The 18,834-nt window shown below is 39.9% G+C and overlaps 1 protein-coding gene across 6 annotated transcripts in view; it reads right to left on the bottom strand.

The window, feature by feature from the left end:
* The window catches only part of LOC306988486 (cilia- and flagella- associated protein 210-like), a 61,264-nt gene that overhangs the window by 26,077 nt on the left and 16,353 nt on the right, over positions 1–18,834 (bottom strand). For 2 of the 6 annotated variants that reach the window (XR_013795418.1, XR_013795419.1), the window contains exons 5-7: positions 8,926–9,118; positions 8,535–8,699; positions 734–1,084 (exon numbers count right to left, since the gene is read on the bottom strand). Coding sequence is in view for 3 of the 6 variants with exons in the window: in XM_079593493.1 (XP_079449619.1) it covers positions 8,327–8,455; positions 8,535–8,699; positions 8,926–9,118 (487 nt within the window). In the remaining 3 variants the exon portion in view is untranslated. Of the gene's footprint in view, positions 1–11; positions 1,085–3,605; positions 3,982–7,294; positions 8,456–8,534; positions 8,700–8,925; positions 9,119–18,834 lie in introns of those variants that run through there. The other 4 variants (XM_079593493.1, XM_079593491.1, XM_079593492.1 and 1 more) reach the window with 3 other exon arrangements.

Genomic DNA, 18,834 nt, shown 5'->3' on the forward strand with positions numbered 1-18,834 from the left:
TCTCAAGCTTTTTTCCTGTGTTTCAGATTATATTAAATGTGAGTATCTGAAGTTTACAAAGATGCTAATGACTCTGCTGTATCTTGTTCAGAAAGAAAAAGAGAAGAGGGATAGTAGGGCCCGTTTCAGTGCACCTGGGGCCAGTGAATGGCTGCAGATGTTTGTTAAAGCTGCCCGTACGAATTTCTTTATTGTTCATTAAAAAACAGTCCAATCTGATCGTGTTTTATACCATCGGAAAGCTCGTCGTGTCTTGCAGTGTCAAATGAGCCCAAGCTCACTGTTGTACGTTGTTTGCGGGCTAAAAGAACCGAGGTCAAATGGGCCTTGTTTTGACCATTCACAGAATTTTTGATCAAAAATGTATACTAAATTGTCTGTAATTCAGCCAAACGTGAGGCTATTTTCATTTGTTTTATATCACATTAAAGGTGAGTATTTGCTGTTTACAAATATCATAATGGTTTTGCTGCATCTTGTCCAGAAAGTGAAATAACAGAGGTCTAGTCGGCCCTGTTTCTGTGCATGATGTCCATGCAGATGTTTGCTAAAACAAAAAAATCAACGGATTTCTTTATTGTTCATTAAAACAATGACGAATCAGAGTGAGTCTTATATCATCATAAAGCTCGTGTCTTGCAGTGTCACATGAGCCCAAGCTCACTGTTGTACGTTGTTCTGTGGATATTAATAAAAAAACACTAGCGCGCTCTTGCCGTATCCGCGGACTGACCGCTTGTTCTTCAGGAGCGGGTAGATGTCTCTCGCTGCCTTCTCGGCGGTTTCCATGACTTGATCGGCGTATTTCTGGATCTGGTTTTCCTCCTCAACAATGAGAGCGGTGTTCTTCGCCACAAAGTCTTCAGTTATTTTTCCACACGACGATTTGTGCTCTAATACCGTAAGACACACACATGGAGGCCTTTCACTCTGTCGGTCTGGTTGCGCTGCTGGGTTTCTGCTTTCTCAATGGCCTCCTTTCGTATCTGGGCCTAGTATTTCTCTTCTTCTATGTCCAGACGTTTCTCTTCTTCTTCCATCGCCTCTCGAATGGATTTCGCCTCCAGTTTTTCCGTCGTTGTCCCTGTAAGGACAAAATCAGATTTGTTTGTTGTACCTTGTTACTGTAAACAGCAAGTCTCATATTATAACCCTCAGAGACCCAGGTATTCTTTTATTTATTTATAATGAAGAAAAACTAAAACATCACATCAAGATGACATTCAAATTACAATTTAACATTATACCAAATTGTAACAAACTTAGTATTATAATGGAGGCACAGACACAAAAAGAAAATTAGACAGCGAGAAGTCTAAATAAGGCTATATAAAAACAATTAAAGTGTCTGATAATGGTTCTATAGACAGACGTCTTTAACCCTCTGGTGTCCTTCGTTTCAGAGTCACACTTAGGACCTTCGGGACCAAATGGTCCGGGAGGGTGGGAATAATATTTATTAAAAAAAATGTAAAAAAATTTTTTTTTACTTGTTTTTTATAATATTTTTTCTTTTCTTTTTTGGTGTTTTGAGATAATTTTATGATTTGTAATTAATATTTATGCAATAATTATGACCCATTTTTTCCCATTGAATATAATATAAAAAAAATATTTATATGTAATTTTTTTTTTTTTTTTTTTTAAGCTGTATTTCATTTTAGAGTCAAGCCTTGGCCTCATGAAAACAATTTTTTAAATTATATTGGTGCCATCTGGTGGATACACTGAGCATTTTTATCACGCAATAGAGCACATTTTTACCACTAGATGGATTTACAGCTTTCTGTAGAAAGGCTTGCGAATTCTAGTGATTTTTGCACATATTTGCCAATTTTTTTTCAGGTTGTTGATTTTAAAATATAATAACAGATTCTCAAAGACTATTTTTTGTCTTTTTTGTTTGTTTGTTTGGTTGGTTTAATATTTATGCAATAATTATGACCCATTTTTCCCCATTGAATATAATATAATTTTTTTATATATATGTAATTATTTTATTTTTTTTATTAAAGCTGTATTTCATTTTAGAGTCAAGCCTAGGCCTCATGAATTTTTTTTTAAAAATTAGATTGGTGCCATCTGGTGGATACACTGAGCATTTTTATCACGCAATAGCACATTTTTACCACTAGATAGATTTACAGATTTCTATAGAAAGGCTTGCAAATTCTAGTGATTTTTGCACATATTTGCCAATTTTTTTTCAGGTTATTGATTTTAAAATATAATAACAGATTCTCAAAGACTATTTTTGTCTTTTTTTGTTAGTTTGGTTGGTTTAAATGGTAATTTGAAGTGCCAGTTTTACTTTATAATACAGTCAAATTAGCTTTCATTTGTGTGTGTGTGTGTGTGTGTCTGTTTTGCACTCTTGATGTTTTAGAGATTCGTCCCTTCACTGTTGAGTCCTTTTTTTCTGCATCCTGGCTGATTTGTAGATTGTATGCACAAAAAAACTCTTGTGTTTTCATATTTTTGACAATTTCCCATTCATTTCCTATGGGGGTCATTTTTGACCAAAGAGCAGAAGTGTGATGACCACTTAGCATGCTTGGATCATGACTTCAATATTTTTTGTGTGTTCACATACCTAATACCATAAAAGTCACCTAGTTTCGTAACATTCCGAAGAAGCTGTGATTTTAAAAAATTCAAAATAGATTTATGTAATCTGAATTTATTAGTGTGTATGTGTATAAAAGTGTGTTTGTGTGTGTGTGTGTGTGGATGTGTCTGTTTTGCACTCTTGATGTTTTATAGATTCACCCCTTCACTGTTGTGTGCTTTTTTTCTGGATCGTGGCTGATTTGTAGATTGTACGCGCAAAAAAACTCTGTATTTTCACATTTTTGCCAATTTCCCATTCATTTCCTATGGGGGACCATTTGGACCCGAAGGTCTTGAGTGTGACTATTTTTTTTACAACCACTTAGACAATTCAAATCCTGTTGCCAATTTTTGTGTTTTAACCAAAAACACAATGAAACATAGGAGACAATACAATACTATACATGTTACAGTACACCCCCTCCCAGAAGGGGGTGTCCTCTTGCCATAAATAGTCCATAGGGAGGCAAAGCCAGATGGAGCCGAAGGTGCAGGCAGCTCGACGGCAGACTAAGGCGTAGCCGGTGGAACGAATGAGCCTGGAGAAGCCGTATGGCCGATGGTTTCTGGTGGAGCCGAGGGAGGGAGGAGCCTGGGTTGAGCCGATGTGTCGACAAGCCGAGGTGAAGCGATGGGCACAAAAGCTGGAGGCGGAGACAGGGGATCCTCTGTGCTGGATGGAGCACTCTGGAAGTGTTCATATACCAAGTACCAACAAAGTTACCAAATTTCGGACCATTCCGATGAAGCTATGATTTTTGAAAAATGTTTATTCAAAAGCTTCGGGACCATTTGGTCCGAAGAACCCCAGAGGGTTAATAATCATAATAATAATGTATTGGCGCCTTTAGTTCTCATCTCGTTTAGCAGTCTCTGAGCTTCTGTTCTGAAAAATATTGTTCAAGTGAATTCTATTTTTGTTATTTTATTCTAATTTTTATTTAGATGTGTTTATCTTTAATTTCTCTCAATGCAAATAATCGAAATGGCCTTACCTTGTGTCACATAGTAAACTGAGCAACAGGAGAACTGGATATCAATAAAGAAACACTAGCGCGCTCTTGCCGTATCCGCGGACTGACCGCTTGTTCTTCAGGAGCGGGTAGATGTCTCTCGCTGCCTTCTCGGCGGTTTCCATGACTTGATCGGCGTATTTCTGGATCTGGTTTTGCTCCTCAACAATGAGAGCGGTGTTCTTCGCCACAAAGGCTCAATCCCAATTCACCCCTTGGCCCTACCCTCCCGATTCTTGTTGCGATAGAGGGGTAGCGCTACATAGCCCTCGAAACAGAGATTTTTCAGAGGCACACTCCGAACGGAGGGCTACGAGAAAGTTCCTAGAATGCGTCGCGAATCACCGGCGAGATGGCTTCACAAACATGAACATGAACATGAACCTCGTCTGAAACGCAAAGGAGGAGGTGTTGCTGTAATTTATAGTAATATTTTCAAAACCACTAAGAAATCTAGTTGTAAATATAATTCTTTTGAAGTGTTGGTGCTTAATGTAAAAATATATAGTGTAAACGATAAATCACGTTTGAAAATTCTGCTGGCTACTGTATACAGGCCACCAGGGCACCATACAGACTTTATCAAAGAATTTGCGGACTTTCTATCAGAATTAGTATTGGCTGCAGATAAAGTACTAATTGTTGGTGACTTTAATATACACATAGATAATGAAAAAGATGCATTGGGATTGGCATTTAAAGACATTATAAACTCAGTTGGAGTTAGACAACACGTGTCAGGACCGACTCATTGTCGTAATCATACTCTAGATCTAATACTATCACATGGAATAGATGTTGATGCCGTTGAAATACTGCAGCAGAGCGATGACATCTCAGATCACTATCTAGTCTCGTGTAAATTACATTTAGCCAAGGCTGCAAAGCCGACTCCGTGTTATAAATATGTTAGACTGATTACTTCTGCTACTAAAGATTGCTTTATCAATAATCTTCCTAATCAGTTTCATCATCTCAGCATCCCGGATAGCTTAGAAGAACTTGATATTGCAACAGAAACTTTTAACTCTCTCTTTTCCAGCACTTTAGACACAGTTGCTCCGCTGCGCTTAAAGAAGATTAAAGAACATAGTCCAACGCCGTGGCACAACGAGCACACTCAGGCCCTTAAGAGAGCAGCCAGAAAAATGGAGCGCAACTGGAAGAAAACAAAACTAGAGGTGTTTTCGGATTTCATGGAAGGAGAGCTCGATTGCTTACAGAGAGGCTTTAAAAGCTGCTAGATCTGCTTATTTTTCAACCCTATTAGAAGAAAATAAACATAATCCTAGGTATTTATTTGAAACAGTGGCTAAACTAACGAAAAAGAAAGCTTCAAGCCCAGAAGCTTCCAAGAAACACAGCAGTAATGACTTTATGAACTTCTTCACTTATAAGATCGATAATATCAGGGACAAAATTATAACTATGCAACCGTCTAATACAGTATCGCATCAGGAAGTGCATTGTAGTCTCCCTGAGGGAAAATTTGATTCATTCATTGCTATAGGAGAGGAAGAATTTTGCAAACTCGTCAAATCATCTAAATCCACAACGTGCATGTTAGACCCTATACCGACTAAGCTGCTGAAAGAGATGCTTCCAGATGTCATAGATCCTCTTCTTAATATCATTAATTCATCTTTGTCTCTAGGATACGTACCAAAAACCTTTAAGCTAGCTATGATTAAACCGCTTGTTAAAAAACAGCAACTTGATCCTACAAAACTAGTCAATTACAGGCCGATCTCTAATCTGCCATTTCTGTCAAAGATATTAGAAAAAGCAGTATCCTCACAACTGTGTTCCTTTCTTGAAAGAAATGATATCTGCGAGGATTTTCAGTCCGGATTTAGACCGTACCATAGTACCGAGACAGCTCTCGTTAGAGTCACAAATGATTTGCTCTTATCATCCGATCGTGGTTGTGTCTCTCTATTAGTATTACTTGATCTTAGTGCTGCATTTGACACCATTGACCACAACATCCTTTTAAATAGACTCGAACATTATGTTGGCATTAGTGGAATTGCACTAGCATGGTTTAAATCATACTTATCTGACCGTTATCAGTTTGTAGCAGTAAATGAAGAGATGTCTTATCAATCACAAGTTCAGTATGGCGTACCACAAGGCTCAGTACTAGGACCGCTGCTGTTCACTCTGTATATGCTACCATTAGGAGATATCATTAGGAAACATGGAATTAGCTTTCACTGTTATGCCGACGATACTCAGCTGTATATTTCTTCAAAACCTAACGAAACCTACCAATTCACAAAATTAACGGAATGCATAGCTGATATAAAAAATTGGATGACTAGTAATTTCCTACTACTAAATTCAGAAAAAACAGAGATTCTAATTATTGGACAAAAAACTTCCACACGTAATAACCTAGAGTACTGTCTAACACTTGATGGCTGCTCTGTTAAGTCTTCGTCGTCGGTTAGGAACCTGGGTGTGCTCTTTGATACCAATCTTTCATTTGAAAGTCATGTGTCTAGTATCTGTAAAACCGCTTTCTTCCATCTTAAAAATATATCTAAATTACGTCATATGCTCTCAATGAATAATGCAGAACAATTAGTTCATGCGTTTATGACCTCAAGGCTAGATTATTGTAATGCTCTACTGGGTGGCTGCCCTGCACGCTTAATAAACAAACTACAGCTAGTTCAAAACGCAGCAGCTCGAGTTCTTACTAGAACCAGGAAGTATGACCATATTAGCCCCGTTCTGTCAACACTGCATTGGCTGCCTATTAAACATCGTATAAATTTTAAAATATTGCTGATCACTTACAAAGCACTAAATGGTTTAGCTCCGCAGTACTTGAGCGAGCTCTTAACGCATTATAGTCCTTCACGTCTACTGCGATCTCAAAATTCCGGTCAGTTAATAATACCTAGAATATCAAAATCGACTGCTGGCGGTAGATCCTTTTCCTACTTAGCACCAAAACTTTGGAACAGTCTTCCTACCATTGTCCGGGAAGCAGACACACTCTGTCAGTTCAAATCTAGACTAAAAACACATCTCTTCGGCCTAGCATACACATAACACATTATAGACTTATATAATTAGGCTGCATAGTTTAGAACAGCCGGGACCGGGAACACTTCCCGTAAATCCTGATGTACTTGGTACATCATAATAAGGATGGCGTCTACGCTAATATTAGTCTCTCTGTCTATCCCGAGGTTTACCGCTGTCCACCGGAACCAGGCCGTATCCAGATCTGATGAAGGACCAGCGCCAGGACACGACGACGACGCCGCTGACCTGAAGTGTCAACCAGTCTCTCCTCCTCTCCATTCCGACTTCAACCAACCGGAACTGGACAAATACTCTGATTCATTCTGAACTTCATACACTGTTCACTCATTGGCCAGAGGAGAACTGGCCCCCGACTGAGCCTGGGTTCTCCCAAGGTTTTTTTCTCCATTCTGTCCCTGATGGAGTTTTGGTTCCTTGCCGCTGTTGCCTTACCTTCTGGCTTGCTTAGTTGGGGACATTTAATATTCAACAATATTATAGATCTGCCTTAAAGGTGGATGATGATGAAATTGTTTTTTTTGTATTATTTTCATGTTATCACTGTGAAGCTGCTTTGATACAATCTGTATTGTAAAAAGCGCTATATAAATAAAGATGACTTGACTTGACTTGACAAACGGTGAAAGAAAGTCACAAATGTAAGTATTTCCTAATATGGTGGTTTTCTTCAAAACAATCATAAAAAATAGATTGCTAATTCATCCGCTAGCATGTTGCCTCGGTAACCAGGCAGACAGTGTTGCTTGCTTCGCTACTAACGTTAGTTACCTGGTAACGTTAATGAAGTTAAGCTAAAGTAAAAAGCATTTGTTCTCACGTCTTTATAAAGCGAGTGAATCGGTCCAGCATCGCGTGGTTATCGTGTAAACACAACACAGTCAATAACTCAATTATATAGCCATGTATTTCACATTGAAACATTTGCTTTCGCTTTACACTACAGCAGCCCATACGACAGAGCTTGCCACAGTGGAGGACGGCATATTGGTGTCGTTAGCCTGGAACACACCAAGCCAACGGTCGGCCGACATTGGTCCTCGTCGGCTTTGTTTCGGCCGATTTGACGTGTTGAATCGGCGTCGGTGAAAGAGGGAACTCTGATTGGCTGTTCAGCTTACTGAACGAGTCAGTGCACGAGAATAATAGCAAAACAGCGAGCAAAGAAGTCAAACCGGCACAGATAGAAGCTGTTCTAATGTTACGTCATCTGACCTGAGTGCTCCTTGGTGAATATTTCAATATTAACATGAGCGGAGTGAAATAAAGAAAGTGTGTAGCAGGATTGATATTCAAAACGGTAAGCACGCACTGCTATGTTTACGGTTTGTGTCTGCAGCGTCGGTTTCCCTTTTTGCATGACGAATATATCTGCAGAAATAGACCGTTGTCACATTTACACGCAGGCGCAGAACACCGATCTAGCTGACCGTCGGCTGTAGTTCTCCGTGTGTTCAAGTGCAGCTTTTACCCCGACGCGAGGCGACAACACAGCCGGCTTTCATCAGCGCTAGTTCGTCGGCGTCGGCTTGGTGTGTTCCAGAAATCCAGTAAAACCTCGTCGCTTCCATAACGTCAGAGCCATCAGCGACGACTGATGACGTATCGGGTTTATGAAGGGTTGTTCCACTTCGTAGAGGAATATTTCAACCCCTTGGCCACTGTAACTCTGTTTTAAGGGCCAAGGGGTACACTCGAAAACAAGGGGTGAACTGGGATTGAGCCAAAGTCTTCAGTCCTCTTTCAGCACGACGATCCCTTGCATGTTTTTCAGCCTTTACAAAACCAATGTTGCATTAGAGAGAAATTATGAGTTCAAAGCATAAAATAAAACACAATAAGAGCTGTACCCACCATTTCTTGTATGTAGGTGCACTGGAGTGCTTTTCCTTCTTCTTTAGCTTTTTGAGCTTGAAATTTTTGCTTCTCCATGAAGATTTGATCGGCTTCCTTCTTTGCATTCAGCATCTCCAGAGCTTCCTGTTTTTCTTCCTCTGCCTTTCGCTCCAGCTCTTGCCTCTGATATAGAGTTGAGAAAAATGTTTATTTCAACAAATGCATTTCAAATTCTATATATAAACAGTGTGATGCTCATAAACCCAGCATCACTGTGGTAAAATTAGGCAATAAGCCCCGCGAAGCCGTGTTTTACAGTGGAACAGCTGAGGGCCGTTGGTAGGCATGACGCGGAGCGGAGATTTAAAGATGTTTACATGTATAAAAACATTAGGAACATGTCATTTACCCTGGACTCTCTGTGTGCAGAGACAGATTTCCACATGGCTGCATGTTTTTCTTCTTTCTCACGCCGCACTCGGGCCCGTCTGGCCTCACGTTCAGCGACTGCTTTTGCGATGATATCTTCCTCATTGCTGATTTCTTCCTGCTTCTGCACGGCTAACTTCTGTATAACAGTCTCTCTGTGTCTTTGACGCTCTCTAAAGCAAAAATAAAGACAAATACAAGCCCAGTTCTGAGACAAAGCAAGCAGTGGAAAGAATTATACTTTCTCCAGGCTTCCCACTTTAATTCAATAACCTTCCCAGTTAGATGTGATTCATGAATGAGCAAGTTGTAAGAATGTGGATGTCAAATGCTATGTCAGGTGACAATCTTTTGAATTAGTTTATTTTGAATTTAGGATTATATACTAATTTATTTACATTTGTATAAAATGTTCCCAAAATACCTTTCACAGACAAATTAAAGATTGGAACTGGTTTGCAAGCACGTTTGAATTTGAAAAACACTTAGAGCAGTTTCTAGTTGATTAAATACACCCGAATAAGTTAGCAAAACTCAAATAATTTGAGGTAATCAGTTACATCAAATTGTTTAAGTTAAGAAATGTAATGTGTAAGTAAGCAGAGCTTGCAGATTTTTGTTTTGTAATCATACATTTTAATTGCTTTTAACTTGAAATATTTGAGTAAGATAATTCATACACAACTTAAAATTCTCATGTAATCTCAACTTCAATATTTTTAGTAGTGGAAACTTGGCTAGATTTAACCAGATAATTCAATAAGTGTTACCTATTAGAGATGCGCGGATGGGCTACTATTTCATCCGCAACCACATCACAAAACTCATCATCCGTCCGCCATCCATCCGCACCAACGTTTTTGACCAATTTTCAAAACCGGACCCGCCCGCCATCCGCTGATTGGGCGATGCAAGGCGCTGCTGTATGCCTATTTCACTTTATTTTTTAGCAAATGTCGAAATGTCGAAAGCTCGAATAAAATAAGTAATTTACATTATGGGCGTTAATGTACGCACCGTCATGTCAGGGTGACGACTATAGGACGAGCATGTTCTGAAGACTCCCGTTAATTTTGAATGCACGGGAAGAGTACGGAGAGCGCGTCTTTTTCAGGCACAGTGCAATTCATTTTATACCAACAACAGGGCTAACAATCATATAACAAACTATAGAGCCTCGATATTAAAGAAACACCGACTATTCATTCCGGAATTCGATGACATTCCACCGCACAACAGTGCATGTTCACATTTGTAATTGTCCAACAACCCCAAAAACTGCTTGCCTTGCACATCTAATTAATGGGCACAGGTTTCTAACTACTTTCTTTATTTTTTGCTGTGGATGTTATTGAGCTTGTAGAAATCAGAAACACCAATTCTGCGACACAGATGAACCTTTATTGATATCTCTATCAGACAATGCCTATTTTATATGCCAAAAGAAACAACAGGCAGTAAAAAATTATTAAAATAAATAAATACATTTCCTAATGTAGTAGGCATAATATTAGGCTATAGCCGCATTTTTTGGCAAACAGTTGGAAAAAAAAAACGGGGAAAAACCGGCATATCGTAGCTAAGCCTTTAGGCTCAGTCACCCCCACAAACTTAAATTAGAAAAATAAATATATCCCTCTTTGAACGAACATAAAGTCTGTTTTTTTTATGTAGGTATAGTCAGATAACAATATTTAACAATGTATACATATTAGGGCTGGGAATCGATTAAAAAAAATTAACTAATTAATTGCACATTTTCTGTAATTAATTGCAATTAATTGCGTTTCCCCCAAGCTTGTAATCATCAATATTTAAACTTAGAATCACCTAATTAAACAACACAGGAAAAAAAAAAGGAACAGAAAATAGCCCTATATTAAAATATTAAACATCAATATATCAATATATTATTCTTTTTCAATAATCAACATAATCAATTTAACAGGTTATTATTATTATTATTATTTTAATGATTATCAAAACAAAATATAGTCCTACAAAGCTATTATTACCAGAGCAGGTCATTTTACCATTGTTGTGACTATACCAGCTGAGCTCAGCAAACAGAAGTCTACAGAGAAATTTCACGTCATTTGAGTGGACTTTACTTTTCAAGTGCTTGGTACATGATTGAAGCCTTTGGGCCATTAACGACAGAGCCGCCGACACACACACACACACACACACACGGAACGGAGAGAGCGCCGCTGCTGGGCCGTTAACGACAGAGCGCGCCAACACACACGCGAGCGCGGAGCACAGAACGCGACGCACATACTGAGCGGAAAAGACCCGCTCATGAAACCTGCGCGAGAATGAAACCTGATCGCCGAACACGGAGGGGCGGCATATTTCAGCCTGTTTAATAGCAGACGCAGCAGGAAATCATTAAAACGAGGCAAAAAAAAGGTGCTGCGTAATTTTTTTTTAACGCGTTAAACATTTCAAATTAATCGCAAAAATTAACGCGTTAATTCCCCCAGCCCTAATACATATATTTTTCATTTGATTGGTTCAACCGCCCTCCCGAATTGAATTTAAATATTATTTTTCGTCACGTCATCCGCCCGATCTGTAACCGCCAACTGCGCATCTCTACTACCTATAGTATCAGCATATCATACTAACATTCCCATGTTTGATGTATTAAAAAAAACAAAAACAAAAAAAAACATTTTAAGTGTTGTTGACACTTTGAACGTTTAGGGAACATTCAGAAATAACATTTATATCTTAATTGGAACGTTATCTAAAAGTTCTTAGAGCATATTTGTGTTAGCTGTGTATGCACTGAAGCATAAATGCACTTTAATTTCTCCTTACTGTAGTTTCAAGCTCTCAGAAATGGCCAGTTGGTCTGGTTTCCTCTGCAGTGCTTTCTGTCACTCCTGCTGGACCGCCTGCTCTTCTCTGCAAGCCATTCGGGCCGAGATCTCTCTGTCCACGGCTCTGCTGGCGTTCTGCCTCATGCGCTTGAGCTCGATCTGAGCCTCTCTCTCCTTCAGGACCTCCGCCAGCCTCAGAGCGTTCTAGAACAACAAGAGGATCGTCTCTACTAACATTTCACCACAGAAAAACACTTGTGCTCTAATACCGTAAGACACACACATGGAGGCCTTTCACTCTGTCGGTCTGGTAGTGCTGCTGGGTTTCTGCTTTCTCAATGGTCTGCTTTCGTATCTGGGCCTGGTATTTCTCTTCTTCTATGTCCAGACGTTTCTTCTCCTCTTCCATCGCCTCTCCAATGGATTTCGCCTCCAGTTTTTCCGTCGGTGTCCCTTGTAAGGACAAAATCAGATTTGTTTGTTGTACTTTGTTACCGTAAACATCAAGTCTCATATTATAACCCTCAGAGACCAAGGTATTCTTTTATTTATTTATTTTTAATGAAGAAAAACTAAAACATCACATCAAGATGACATTTCAATTACAATTTAACATTATACCAAACTTAGTATTATAATAGGGGCACAGACACAAAAAGAAAAGTAGACAGCGAGAAGTCTAAATAAGGCTATATAAAAACAATAAGTGTCTGATAATGGTTCTATAGACAGACGTCTTTAATAATCATAATAATAATAATTTATAATTTAAATAAAGTATTCTTATTTCTTAATAAAGACTCATAAGAAAGCCTATTTTCTTCCTTAAAATGTTTAGGTAATTAAAAAGCTTGATGTTTACGCATATATGTGACCGGTCACGGAAAGTAGGGACACAAGTCGGTTCTGGGGCATTTTGAGTTATTCACAGATTCTGAAAGTGTAGTCTCCAAGCTTTCCAACGATGTGTAACACATGGAAATCTGATAATATTTGGAGAAGTTGTGGCCATTTGAAGGTAGGCACTCAAAAAAATTCAAATTGGAGAAATCTGCCTCTAAAGATTGAGCAGTTCTCACCTCTCTGCTGCTGGGAGTGACAATAGGGCTCATTTACATCTCATTTAGATAAGCCATACCCCCTGTAAAGCTCCCCCTGTAAAGCTGTAAAGCACATGTTGTTTTATTAACATTAAATGGATAGTTCTCCCCAAATGTTTAATTGTCATCATTTACTCTCTCAAGTTGTTTTAAACCTGAATAAGTTTCTTTCTTCTGTTGAAGTTATTTGGAAGAATGTGGGTAACCAAACAGTTGATTGGTATTTTTTGATATTTCCATAGTATTTTTTTTTCCTACTATGGAAGTCAATGGGTACAGACTACTGTTTGGTTACTGACATTCTTCAAAATATCTTTCTTTGTGTTCAGCAGAAGAAATAAATTAATACAGGTTTGAAACAACTTGAGGGTGAGTAAATGATGACAGAATTTTAATTTTAAAGTGAACTATCCCTTTAAAATGTAAGTACTTTGAAAAACAGAGTATAAAAATTTAGTGACTATAGTGTATTTAATCTTCAATAAACACAGCTCATTAATTCCATTCGGGACGAAACAAGTGATTGGCTTGCGCGACTGTCACTCTCCGTCGCCATGACTACCGCCGTTATTACTGGCTCTGCCCACGTGCGCGCAGTCGCGCACCCGTTTTTAGGTGGGAGTGAATGGAATTAATGAGCTGTGTTTATTGAAGATTAAATACACTAGAGTCACTCAGTTTTTTATACTCTCTATTTCAGAGTACTTGCATTTTAATTATGTATTGGTATATAAAGACAGTTTAAACTAATTTGAATAAAAGTTTTTTTAGACAATTCTGACCTACCCTACCTTTAAATGAGCAAATCACAGATGACACTTGGCACAGAATAATACAGGGAATTTTTTCTTCTTCCATCTGTCTTAGACATGTTGTCATTCAGTTTAAAATTGTGCATCGTCTGCACTGGTCTAAATTGAAACTTTCTAAGATCTATGCTGATATAGACCCCACTTGTGATCGATGCGGGCAAGATCCAGCCACTCTCCTACACATGTTCTGGACATGTCCAAAACTTTACGCTTTCTGGCAGCCCATCTTTGAGACCTTTTCTAAGATCTTTGCAAAAAGGCTTACACCGTGTCCATTCATTGCACTTTTTGGTGTAACTCGGACAGACTCCCATGTAGAGATGTGGGAAAGAATAATGGTGGCTTTTTGCTCTCTCATAGCTAGGAGACTGATATTATTGAAATGGAAAGACCCTGCACCTCCAACATATAGTCATTGGATTAGAGAAATCATGTATCACATCAAGTTGGAGAAGGTCAGATACACAATAAGGGGGTCTACTAGAAAATTATACAACATATGGCAGCCTTTCTTTATGTTTGTTGAAGATATGGAAGCAGACAATATAGCAATGTGAACCCCTGTGTTTTTTGTTTTGTTTTTATTGTTTTGTTTTAAATCTGGCTATGTGAGCTCTGTATATTGAACTATGTATTTCATACTGTAAACACTGCTTGTCTGGTATTTGTGGGTGGTGGATGGGGTTTAGGTTTGTTGGATTTATGCTGTGCTGTAAACTACAACTTGTAAAACTAAATAAAAACACCTTGATAAAAAAAAAAAAAAAGACTCGAAAGATAACTCAGTCCAGTATCCAGGCGCTGTTAGACAGGCTTTTAGTGCATGCGCGCGTCGGCTGTTTGTGCGCAGAAAAGCACATTAGAACAGCGCATCAGCAGCGAATGACATGTTTAACCGGCAAGGCTTTAAAGCACATGCAAATAATGAACTTTTGAGAACTGCAGTGTCCTGTTCCTCTGCGTAAACATTTTATGTGAGTATTTGTCGCGTTGTACACTGGCCTGTTGAGACGCAGACTGCTACAAAAGCACTCAGCAGCAGCTTGCAGCAAGGATCACAGCACAACTTTGAACTATATCGATGCGATATGGTCTAATTCCATATCCCATTTAAAAAAATATATCAATATATTTTTTATATCGATATTATATCGCCCAGTCCTACCCACGCTGTTCCCTTGGAGGGCGGGGGCAATAACAAAAGAAACAAAAGCCGGCTTATCCAGTATGGAAATACACACAGACAATGACACGCCCCTACTGCGAGCTAGAATCTCAGAAAACAAGCCGATTTCAACCTAAAAATGTACGATTTTAAATATACCAATATTGATATCTAAAACATGGAGAGGCTTCTTCGTGATCTCAACTAACAGATTCTGCAAAAAAGCGAAAATCACCAGTTTCGGAAAAAAACGCTTCTTTCTTATTTTGCTCAAAAGTTGTGCTGCCGACTTGTGTCCCTACTTTCTGTGACGGGTCACATATAGTTTTAGGGTAAATTTGGGTTTTTTCAAGCAAGTATTATTGCTCAGTCAGTGAGAGTAATAAGTACGGAGCCCCGCACAATAAGAGAGCTACACATGCAGTAACTCCAGTGCGATGCTGTCACTCACAGCTATGGTGTCGGCCAGTGTTTGACGAGCTCTTTAGAGTGCATGTGCAGCGCCTCCCGCTGTTCAGCCGCTGCTATGACACTTCTGCTGTGGCGATTCACTCCGTTCACACCGTCCTGCACACGCTGCCAATCAGATCTGGACAACACTAGGCCTGCTTCGGGTTTCTCCATCTCCCAACTCACAACTGTATGCATTCGACAACATATTTCCAAGTTATTATAAAAGCCATTCCTGATAAGCTGGAGTCGATAGTTGCGGTCAACACCTCCATATTGCCGGATTGAGAGAAAAGCTGAACGCGTGTGTGATGATGTGAATGAGGTGAAGACCAAAGTTTCCCAAGTCCAGTCATCACTGTGGAAAGAGAGCAACCGGATCGGCGCATTGGAGTCGCGCATCACTGAATTGGAGCGGTATTCCAGACGTTGGAGTTTGAAATTACACGGCCTGTCAGAAAACATCGATGAGAGAAATGTGCGGAGAGAAGTGGTTGGCATTTGTCAGAAATGACTGCCAGAGCTGACCGTCTTCCGGATGTGATCGCCACTGTGCATCGTGTTGGTGTGAAGAAAGTGAACTCTGCCCGCGGTGTAATCATCCAGTTCTCTCGCGTACACACAGAGCAGCAGTGCGGGCGGCAGCCAAACACTCGCTCATCTACGGGAAAATGCTCTGCGCTTTAGAGAGGATCTCTGCAAGGCCGACAGAGACAGCAGAATGAAGCTGTGGCCGTTAGTCGACGAGGAAAGCAGGAAAGGTTGCCTACTTTGTAGCTGGTCGGGCCTTCGTGGTGTAGGAAACACTTCCTTCTTCTAAGCAAAGACCAGGAGACGTTTGGATCACGTTCAAGCAGAAGTTATTCTTTATTGAGCGTAGCGGCACGTTCGTCCAAACAGTCTGAACTGTAACAGTTTGCATTGCAATTGTATAGCCATTTTAGAAGGAGGGACTTCTGGGAGTGGAAAGTAGGGAGGAGTTGATTCTTTCCAGCAGAAACCTGTATGGCAGGTTATCTAGATTGCTCAAGAGAAACCGAGCCAATCAGCATATAACACTCTATTGTATTGCTAATCCAATCATCCTGACTTGATTGCTCAAACCTTAACATTATCATAGAGACAAAAGCACCGCTGTATCTTGAGCTTAATGGTCAGGAAGTGCATAAAGACAAAAGCTAATGTCCAACACCTGAATTGCTTGACTTAATCTTCATCTATGCCTCAAATGCTAAAAACGGTATTCTTCACTGTGATGTTTATGTAAGAAAGCATATCTGAAATAGATTCCTAAAATGTGTTATTCTTCAGTCCCCCGTTTGAGAGTTCTTAAAAACTCTCACAAAATACAAATTTAGACACTTAAAAGTTAATTCTTGTAACTTGTGATCGTTACAGGCACATAGCTTCGGATCTGTGTAGTTCTTCTGTAATTGCATGCGGACACAGAAACAAACATGCAATTAGGGTTCGTGAACCTTTCAGTCATCTGGTGGAATTTTGCTGAAAGATCTTGTTGGATTTTGTTCAAGTTCTCTGTTGGATCCATTAACCCTGTGAGACGGGATTAAAGCTCCAAAAGTTCTTGGCCACCATGTTTGTGCAAACGTGAGTCCTGGAATGCAGCCATCTTTGTTTGTGGCAGAAGCTGAAGGTGCGTGTGCCATGCAACGCTCTCTCCAGCAAACAAGGCGTTCTTGACATGTTCATCAGCTCTAAGAATATGTTGTTTCTGGAGTCTACACTTTGCGCGATGCACATGATGGTTAGTAGTACGGCAATCTTGATCGTGTTGATGGATGACTGAAGTTATCCACTGATGATCCAGTCTCTGCGTTGCGTTTTTTTTTTTTCTTGTTGGCTCAGCAGTGGGTCGAGTCGTTTTCATACGCAGGTGAGGAGGTCGGTGCATATGGGTCTCAGGACAGCCTTCCAGTGGTATCTGCACAGAGGAAGAAAGAAAACAAAAGAGAAAACGGCAACAGAGCAGTATTCGTTGTAAAGACTGCAAACATTAGGGTTGTATCCTCTGTTCAATCGGAGTCTGCTATTTGTTGTTCCTTCTTTCCCTAATTCTTAATTCATGAGACACCTAAAGAACAGTGAGGTGAGGATGGACTAGTGGAGGGGGGAGGGCCTATAAGGGAAATCTTCACCGCAGGTTTGGCCCCCGAAGCCTGTTGCTTTCGGTTCTTCCCTGGGCTCCTCACTGGTCCATGTGTCTGCCCTATCCTATCCCTGCAGGTGGAGGAACAACTCTACAGTGTGACACATGAGTCCAAGTTTTCCTTCCCTGACACAACACTTCAGCTGCTCTAATCAACATCACTTTATGTGGTCCGTGCCACTTAAGTTCTAACGGCTTGTTTCTTGAGCTGAACCATCAATAAAACAACTCAAATTCTGAAGGAGGTGACAGAAGTGACATTTGCTTGATTCATTAGTCACCGCATGAGGGCATTTTACATTTACAGTATGACCTAACACCATTACTGATGAAGCCTGTGCTGTAGGATAACATTTAAGGCTGTGAGTTTACTTAAAGGTGCATTAAGCAACTTTTCATGTTAAAAATACCCGTTTTCTAACCCATACATGCTTAAACAATTGCCTGATGGGCTGAATGAGCCCTTCTCTGATCACTGAGATTGTCTCTATAATCCTGTAAAGTAAAATAAATAAGAGGGATTCGGGCCGGACTTTGAGACTGGGCGTGACGTCATGCGCGTTCACGGCACGCTCACATAGCTATGTCTGGCAGGTTTGTGTATTCGCCGGCATTCTCCGTAGAAGATGGATTGTAAGAGACCTGCTTGTAGACTACAAGTTGTAGTTGTTTTCAAACACCAACGCAAACTCCACGCAAGATAAAAAAAGAAAACTTTTGTCTAGTGCAACCAAAAGGGCCAAATTGGACTCAGACAGGCGTCGGAATAAGACGAGAGTAAACATAGGGAAGGCTTTCAACAAATGGAGAGATCTCCGGTCTGCTCTAGGGCTATTGGAATATGCTACTTAGCAGATCAATAAAACAGGCTAAACCCCCGCAAATCTTCGGCAGATTAGCCTGTTTGGCTTTTATGGTAACGTCATAGTGCCATTTAGTAACAACTTATATTGTTCATGAACGTGTTTCCATAATAATACAATCATAAGTGGATACAGTAAACACATAACACAGTTCAACATGGAGATAGATGGAAATAAAAAACGAAGTTTTCTACTACCCCCGTTTTTCCCTCACACACAAGTGTGTAATTTACTCAATTGCCTTTCCTTTCACATAATTAAAATGACTTGCAGATTTATAACTTTATTACCTCTGAAGACATTATGATTGTAAACAAAAGATTTGCGGCTGATGCTCCTTTGGTTATGAACAGCTCGTGCTCGTGCAAGTGTGCGTGTGGTCCATGAGGGTGCACATCTCTGGCTGCAGTTTCGCTTGCCGCCAGAGGTGGCAAAGTTGTGCAAAAACTCAGAATCTTGCGCTATGCACCTTTAACAGGGTATCTGCACTTTTTAAGACCTTTT

This window comes from Phoxinus phoxinus, assembly GCF_949152265.1.
Source record: "Phoxinus phoxinus genome assembly, chromosome: 20".
Lineage (NCBI taxonomy): Eukaryota > Metazoa > Chordata > Actinopteri > Cypriniformes > Leuciscidae > Phoxinus > Phoxinus phoxinus.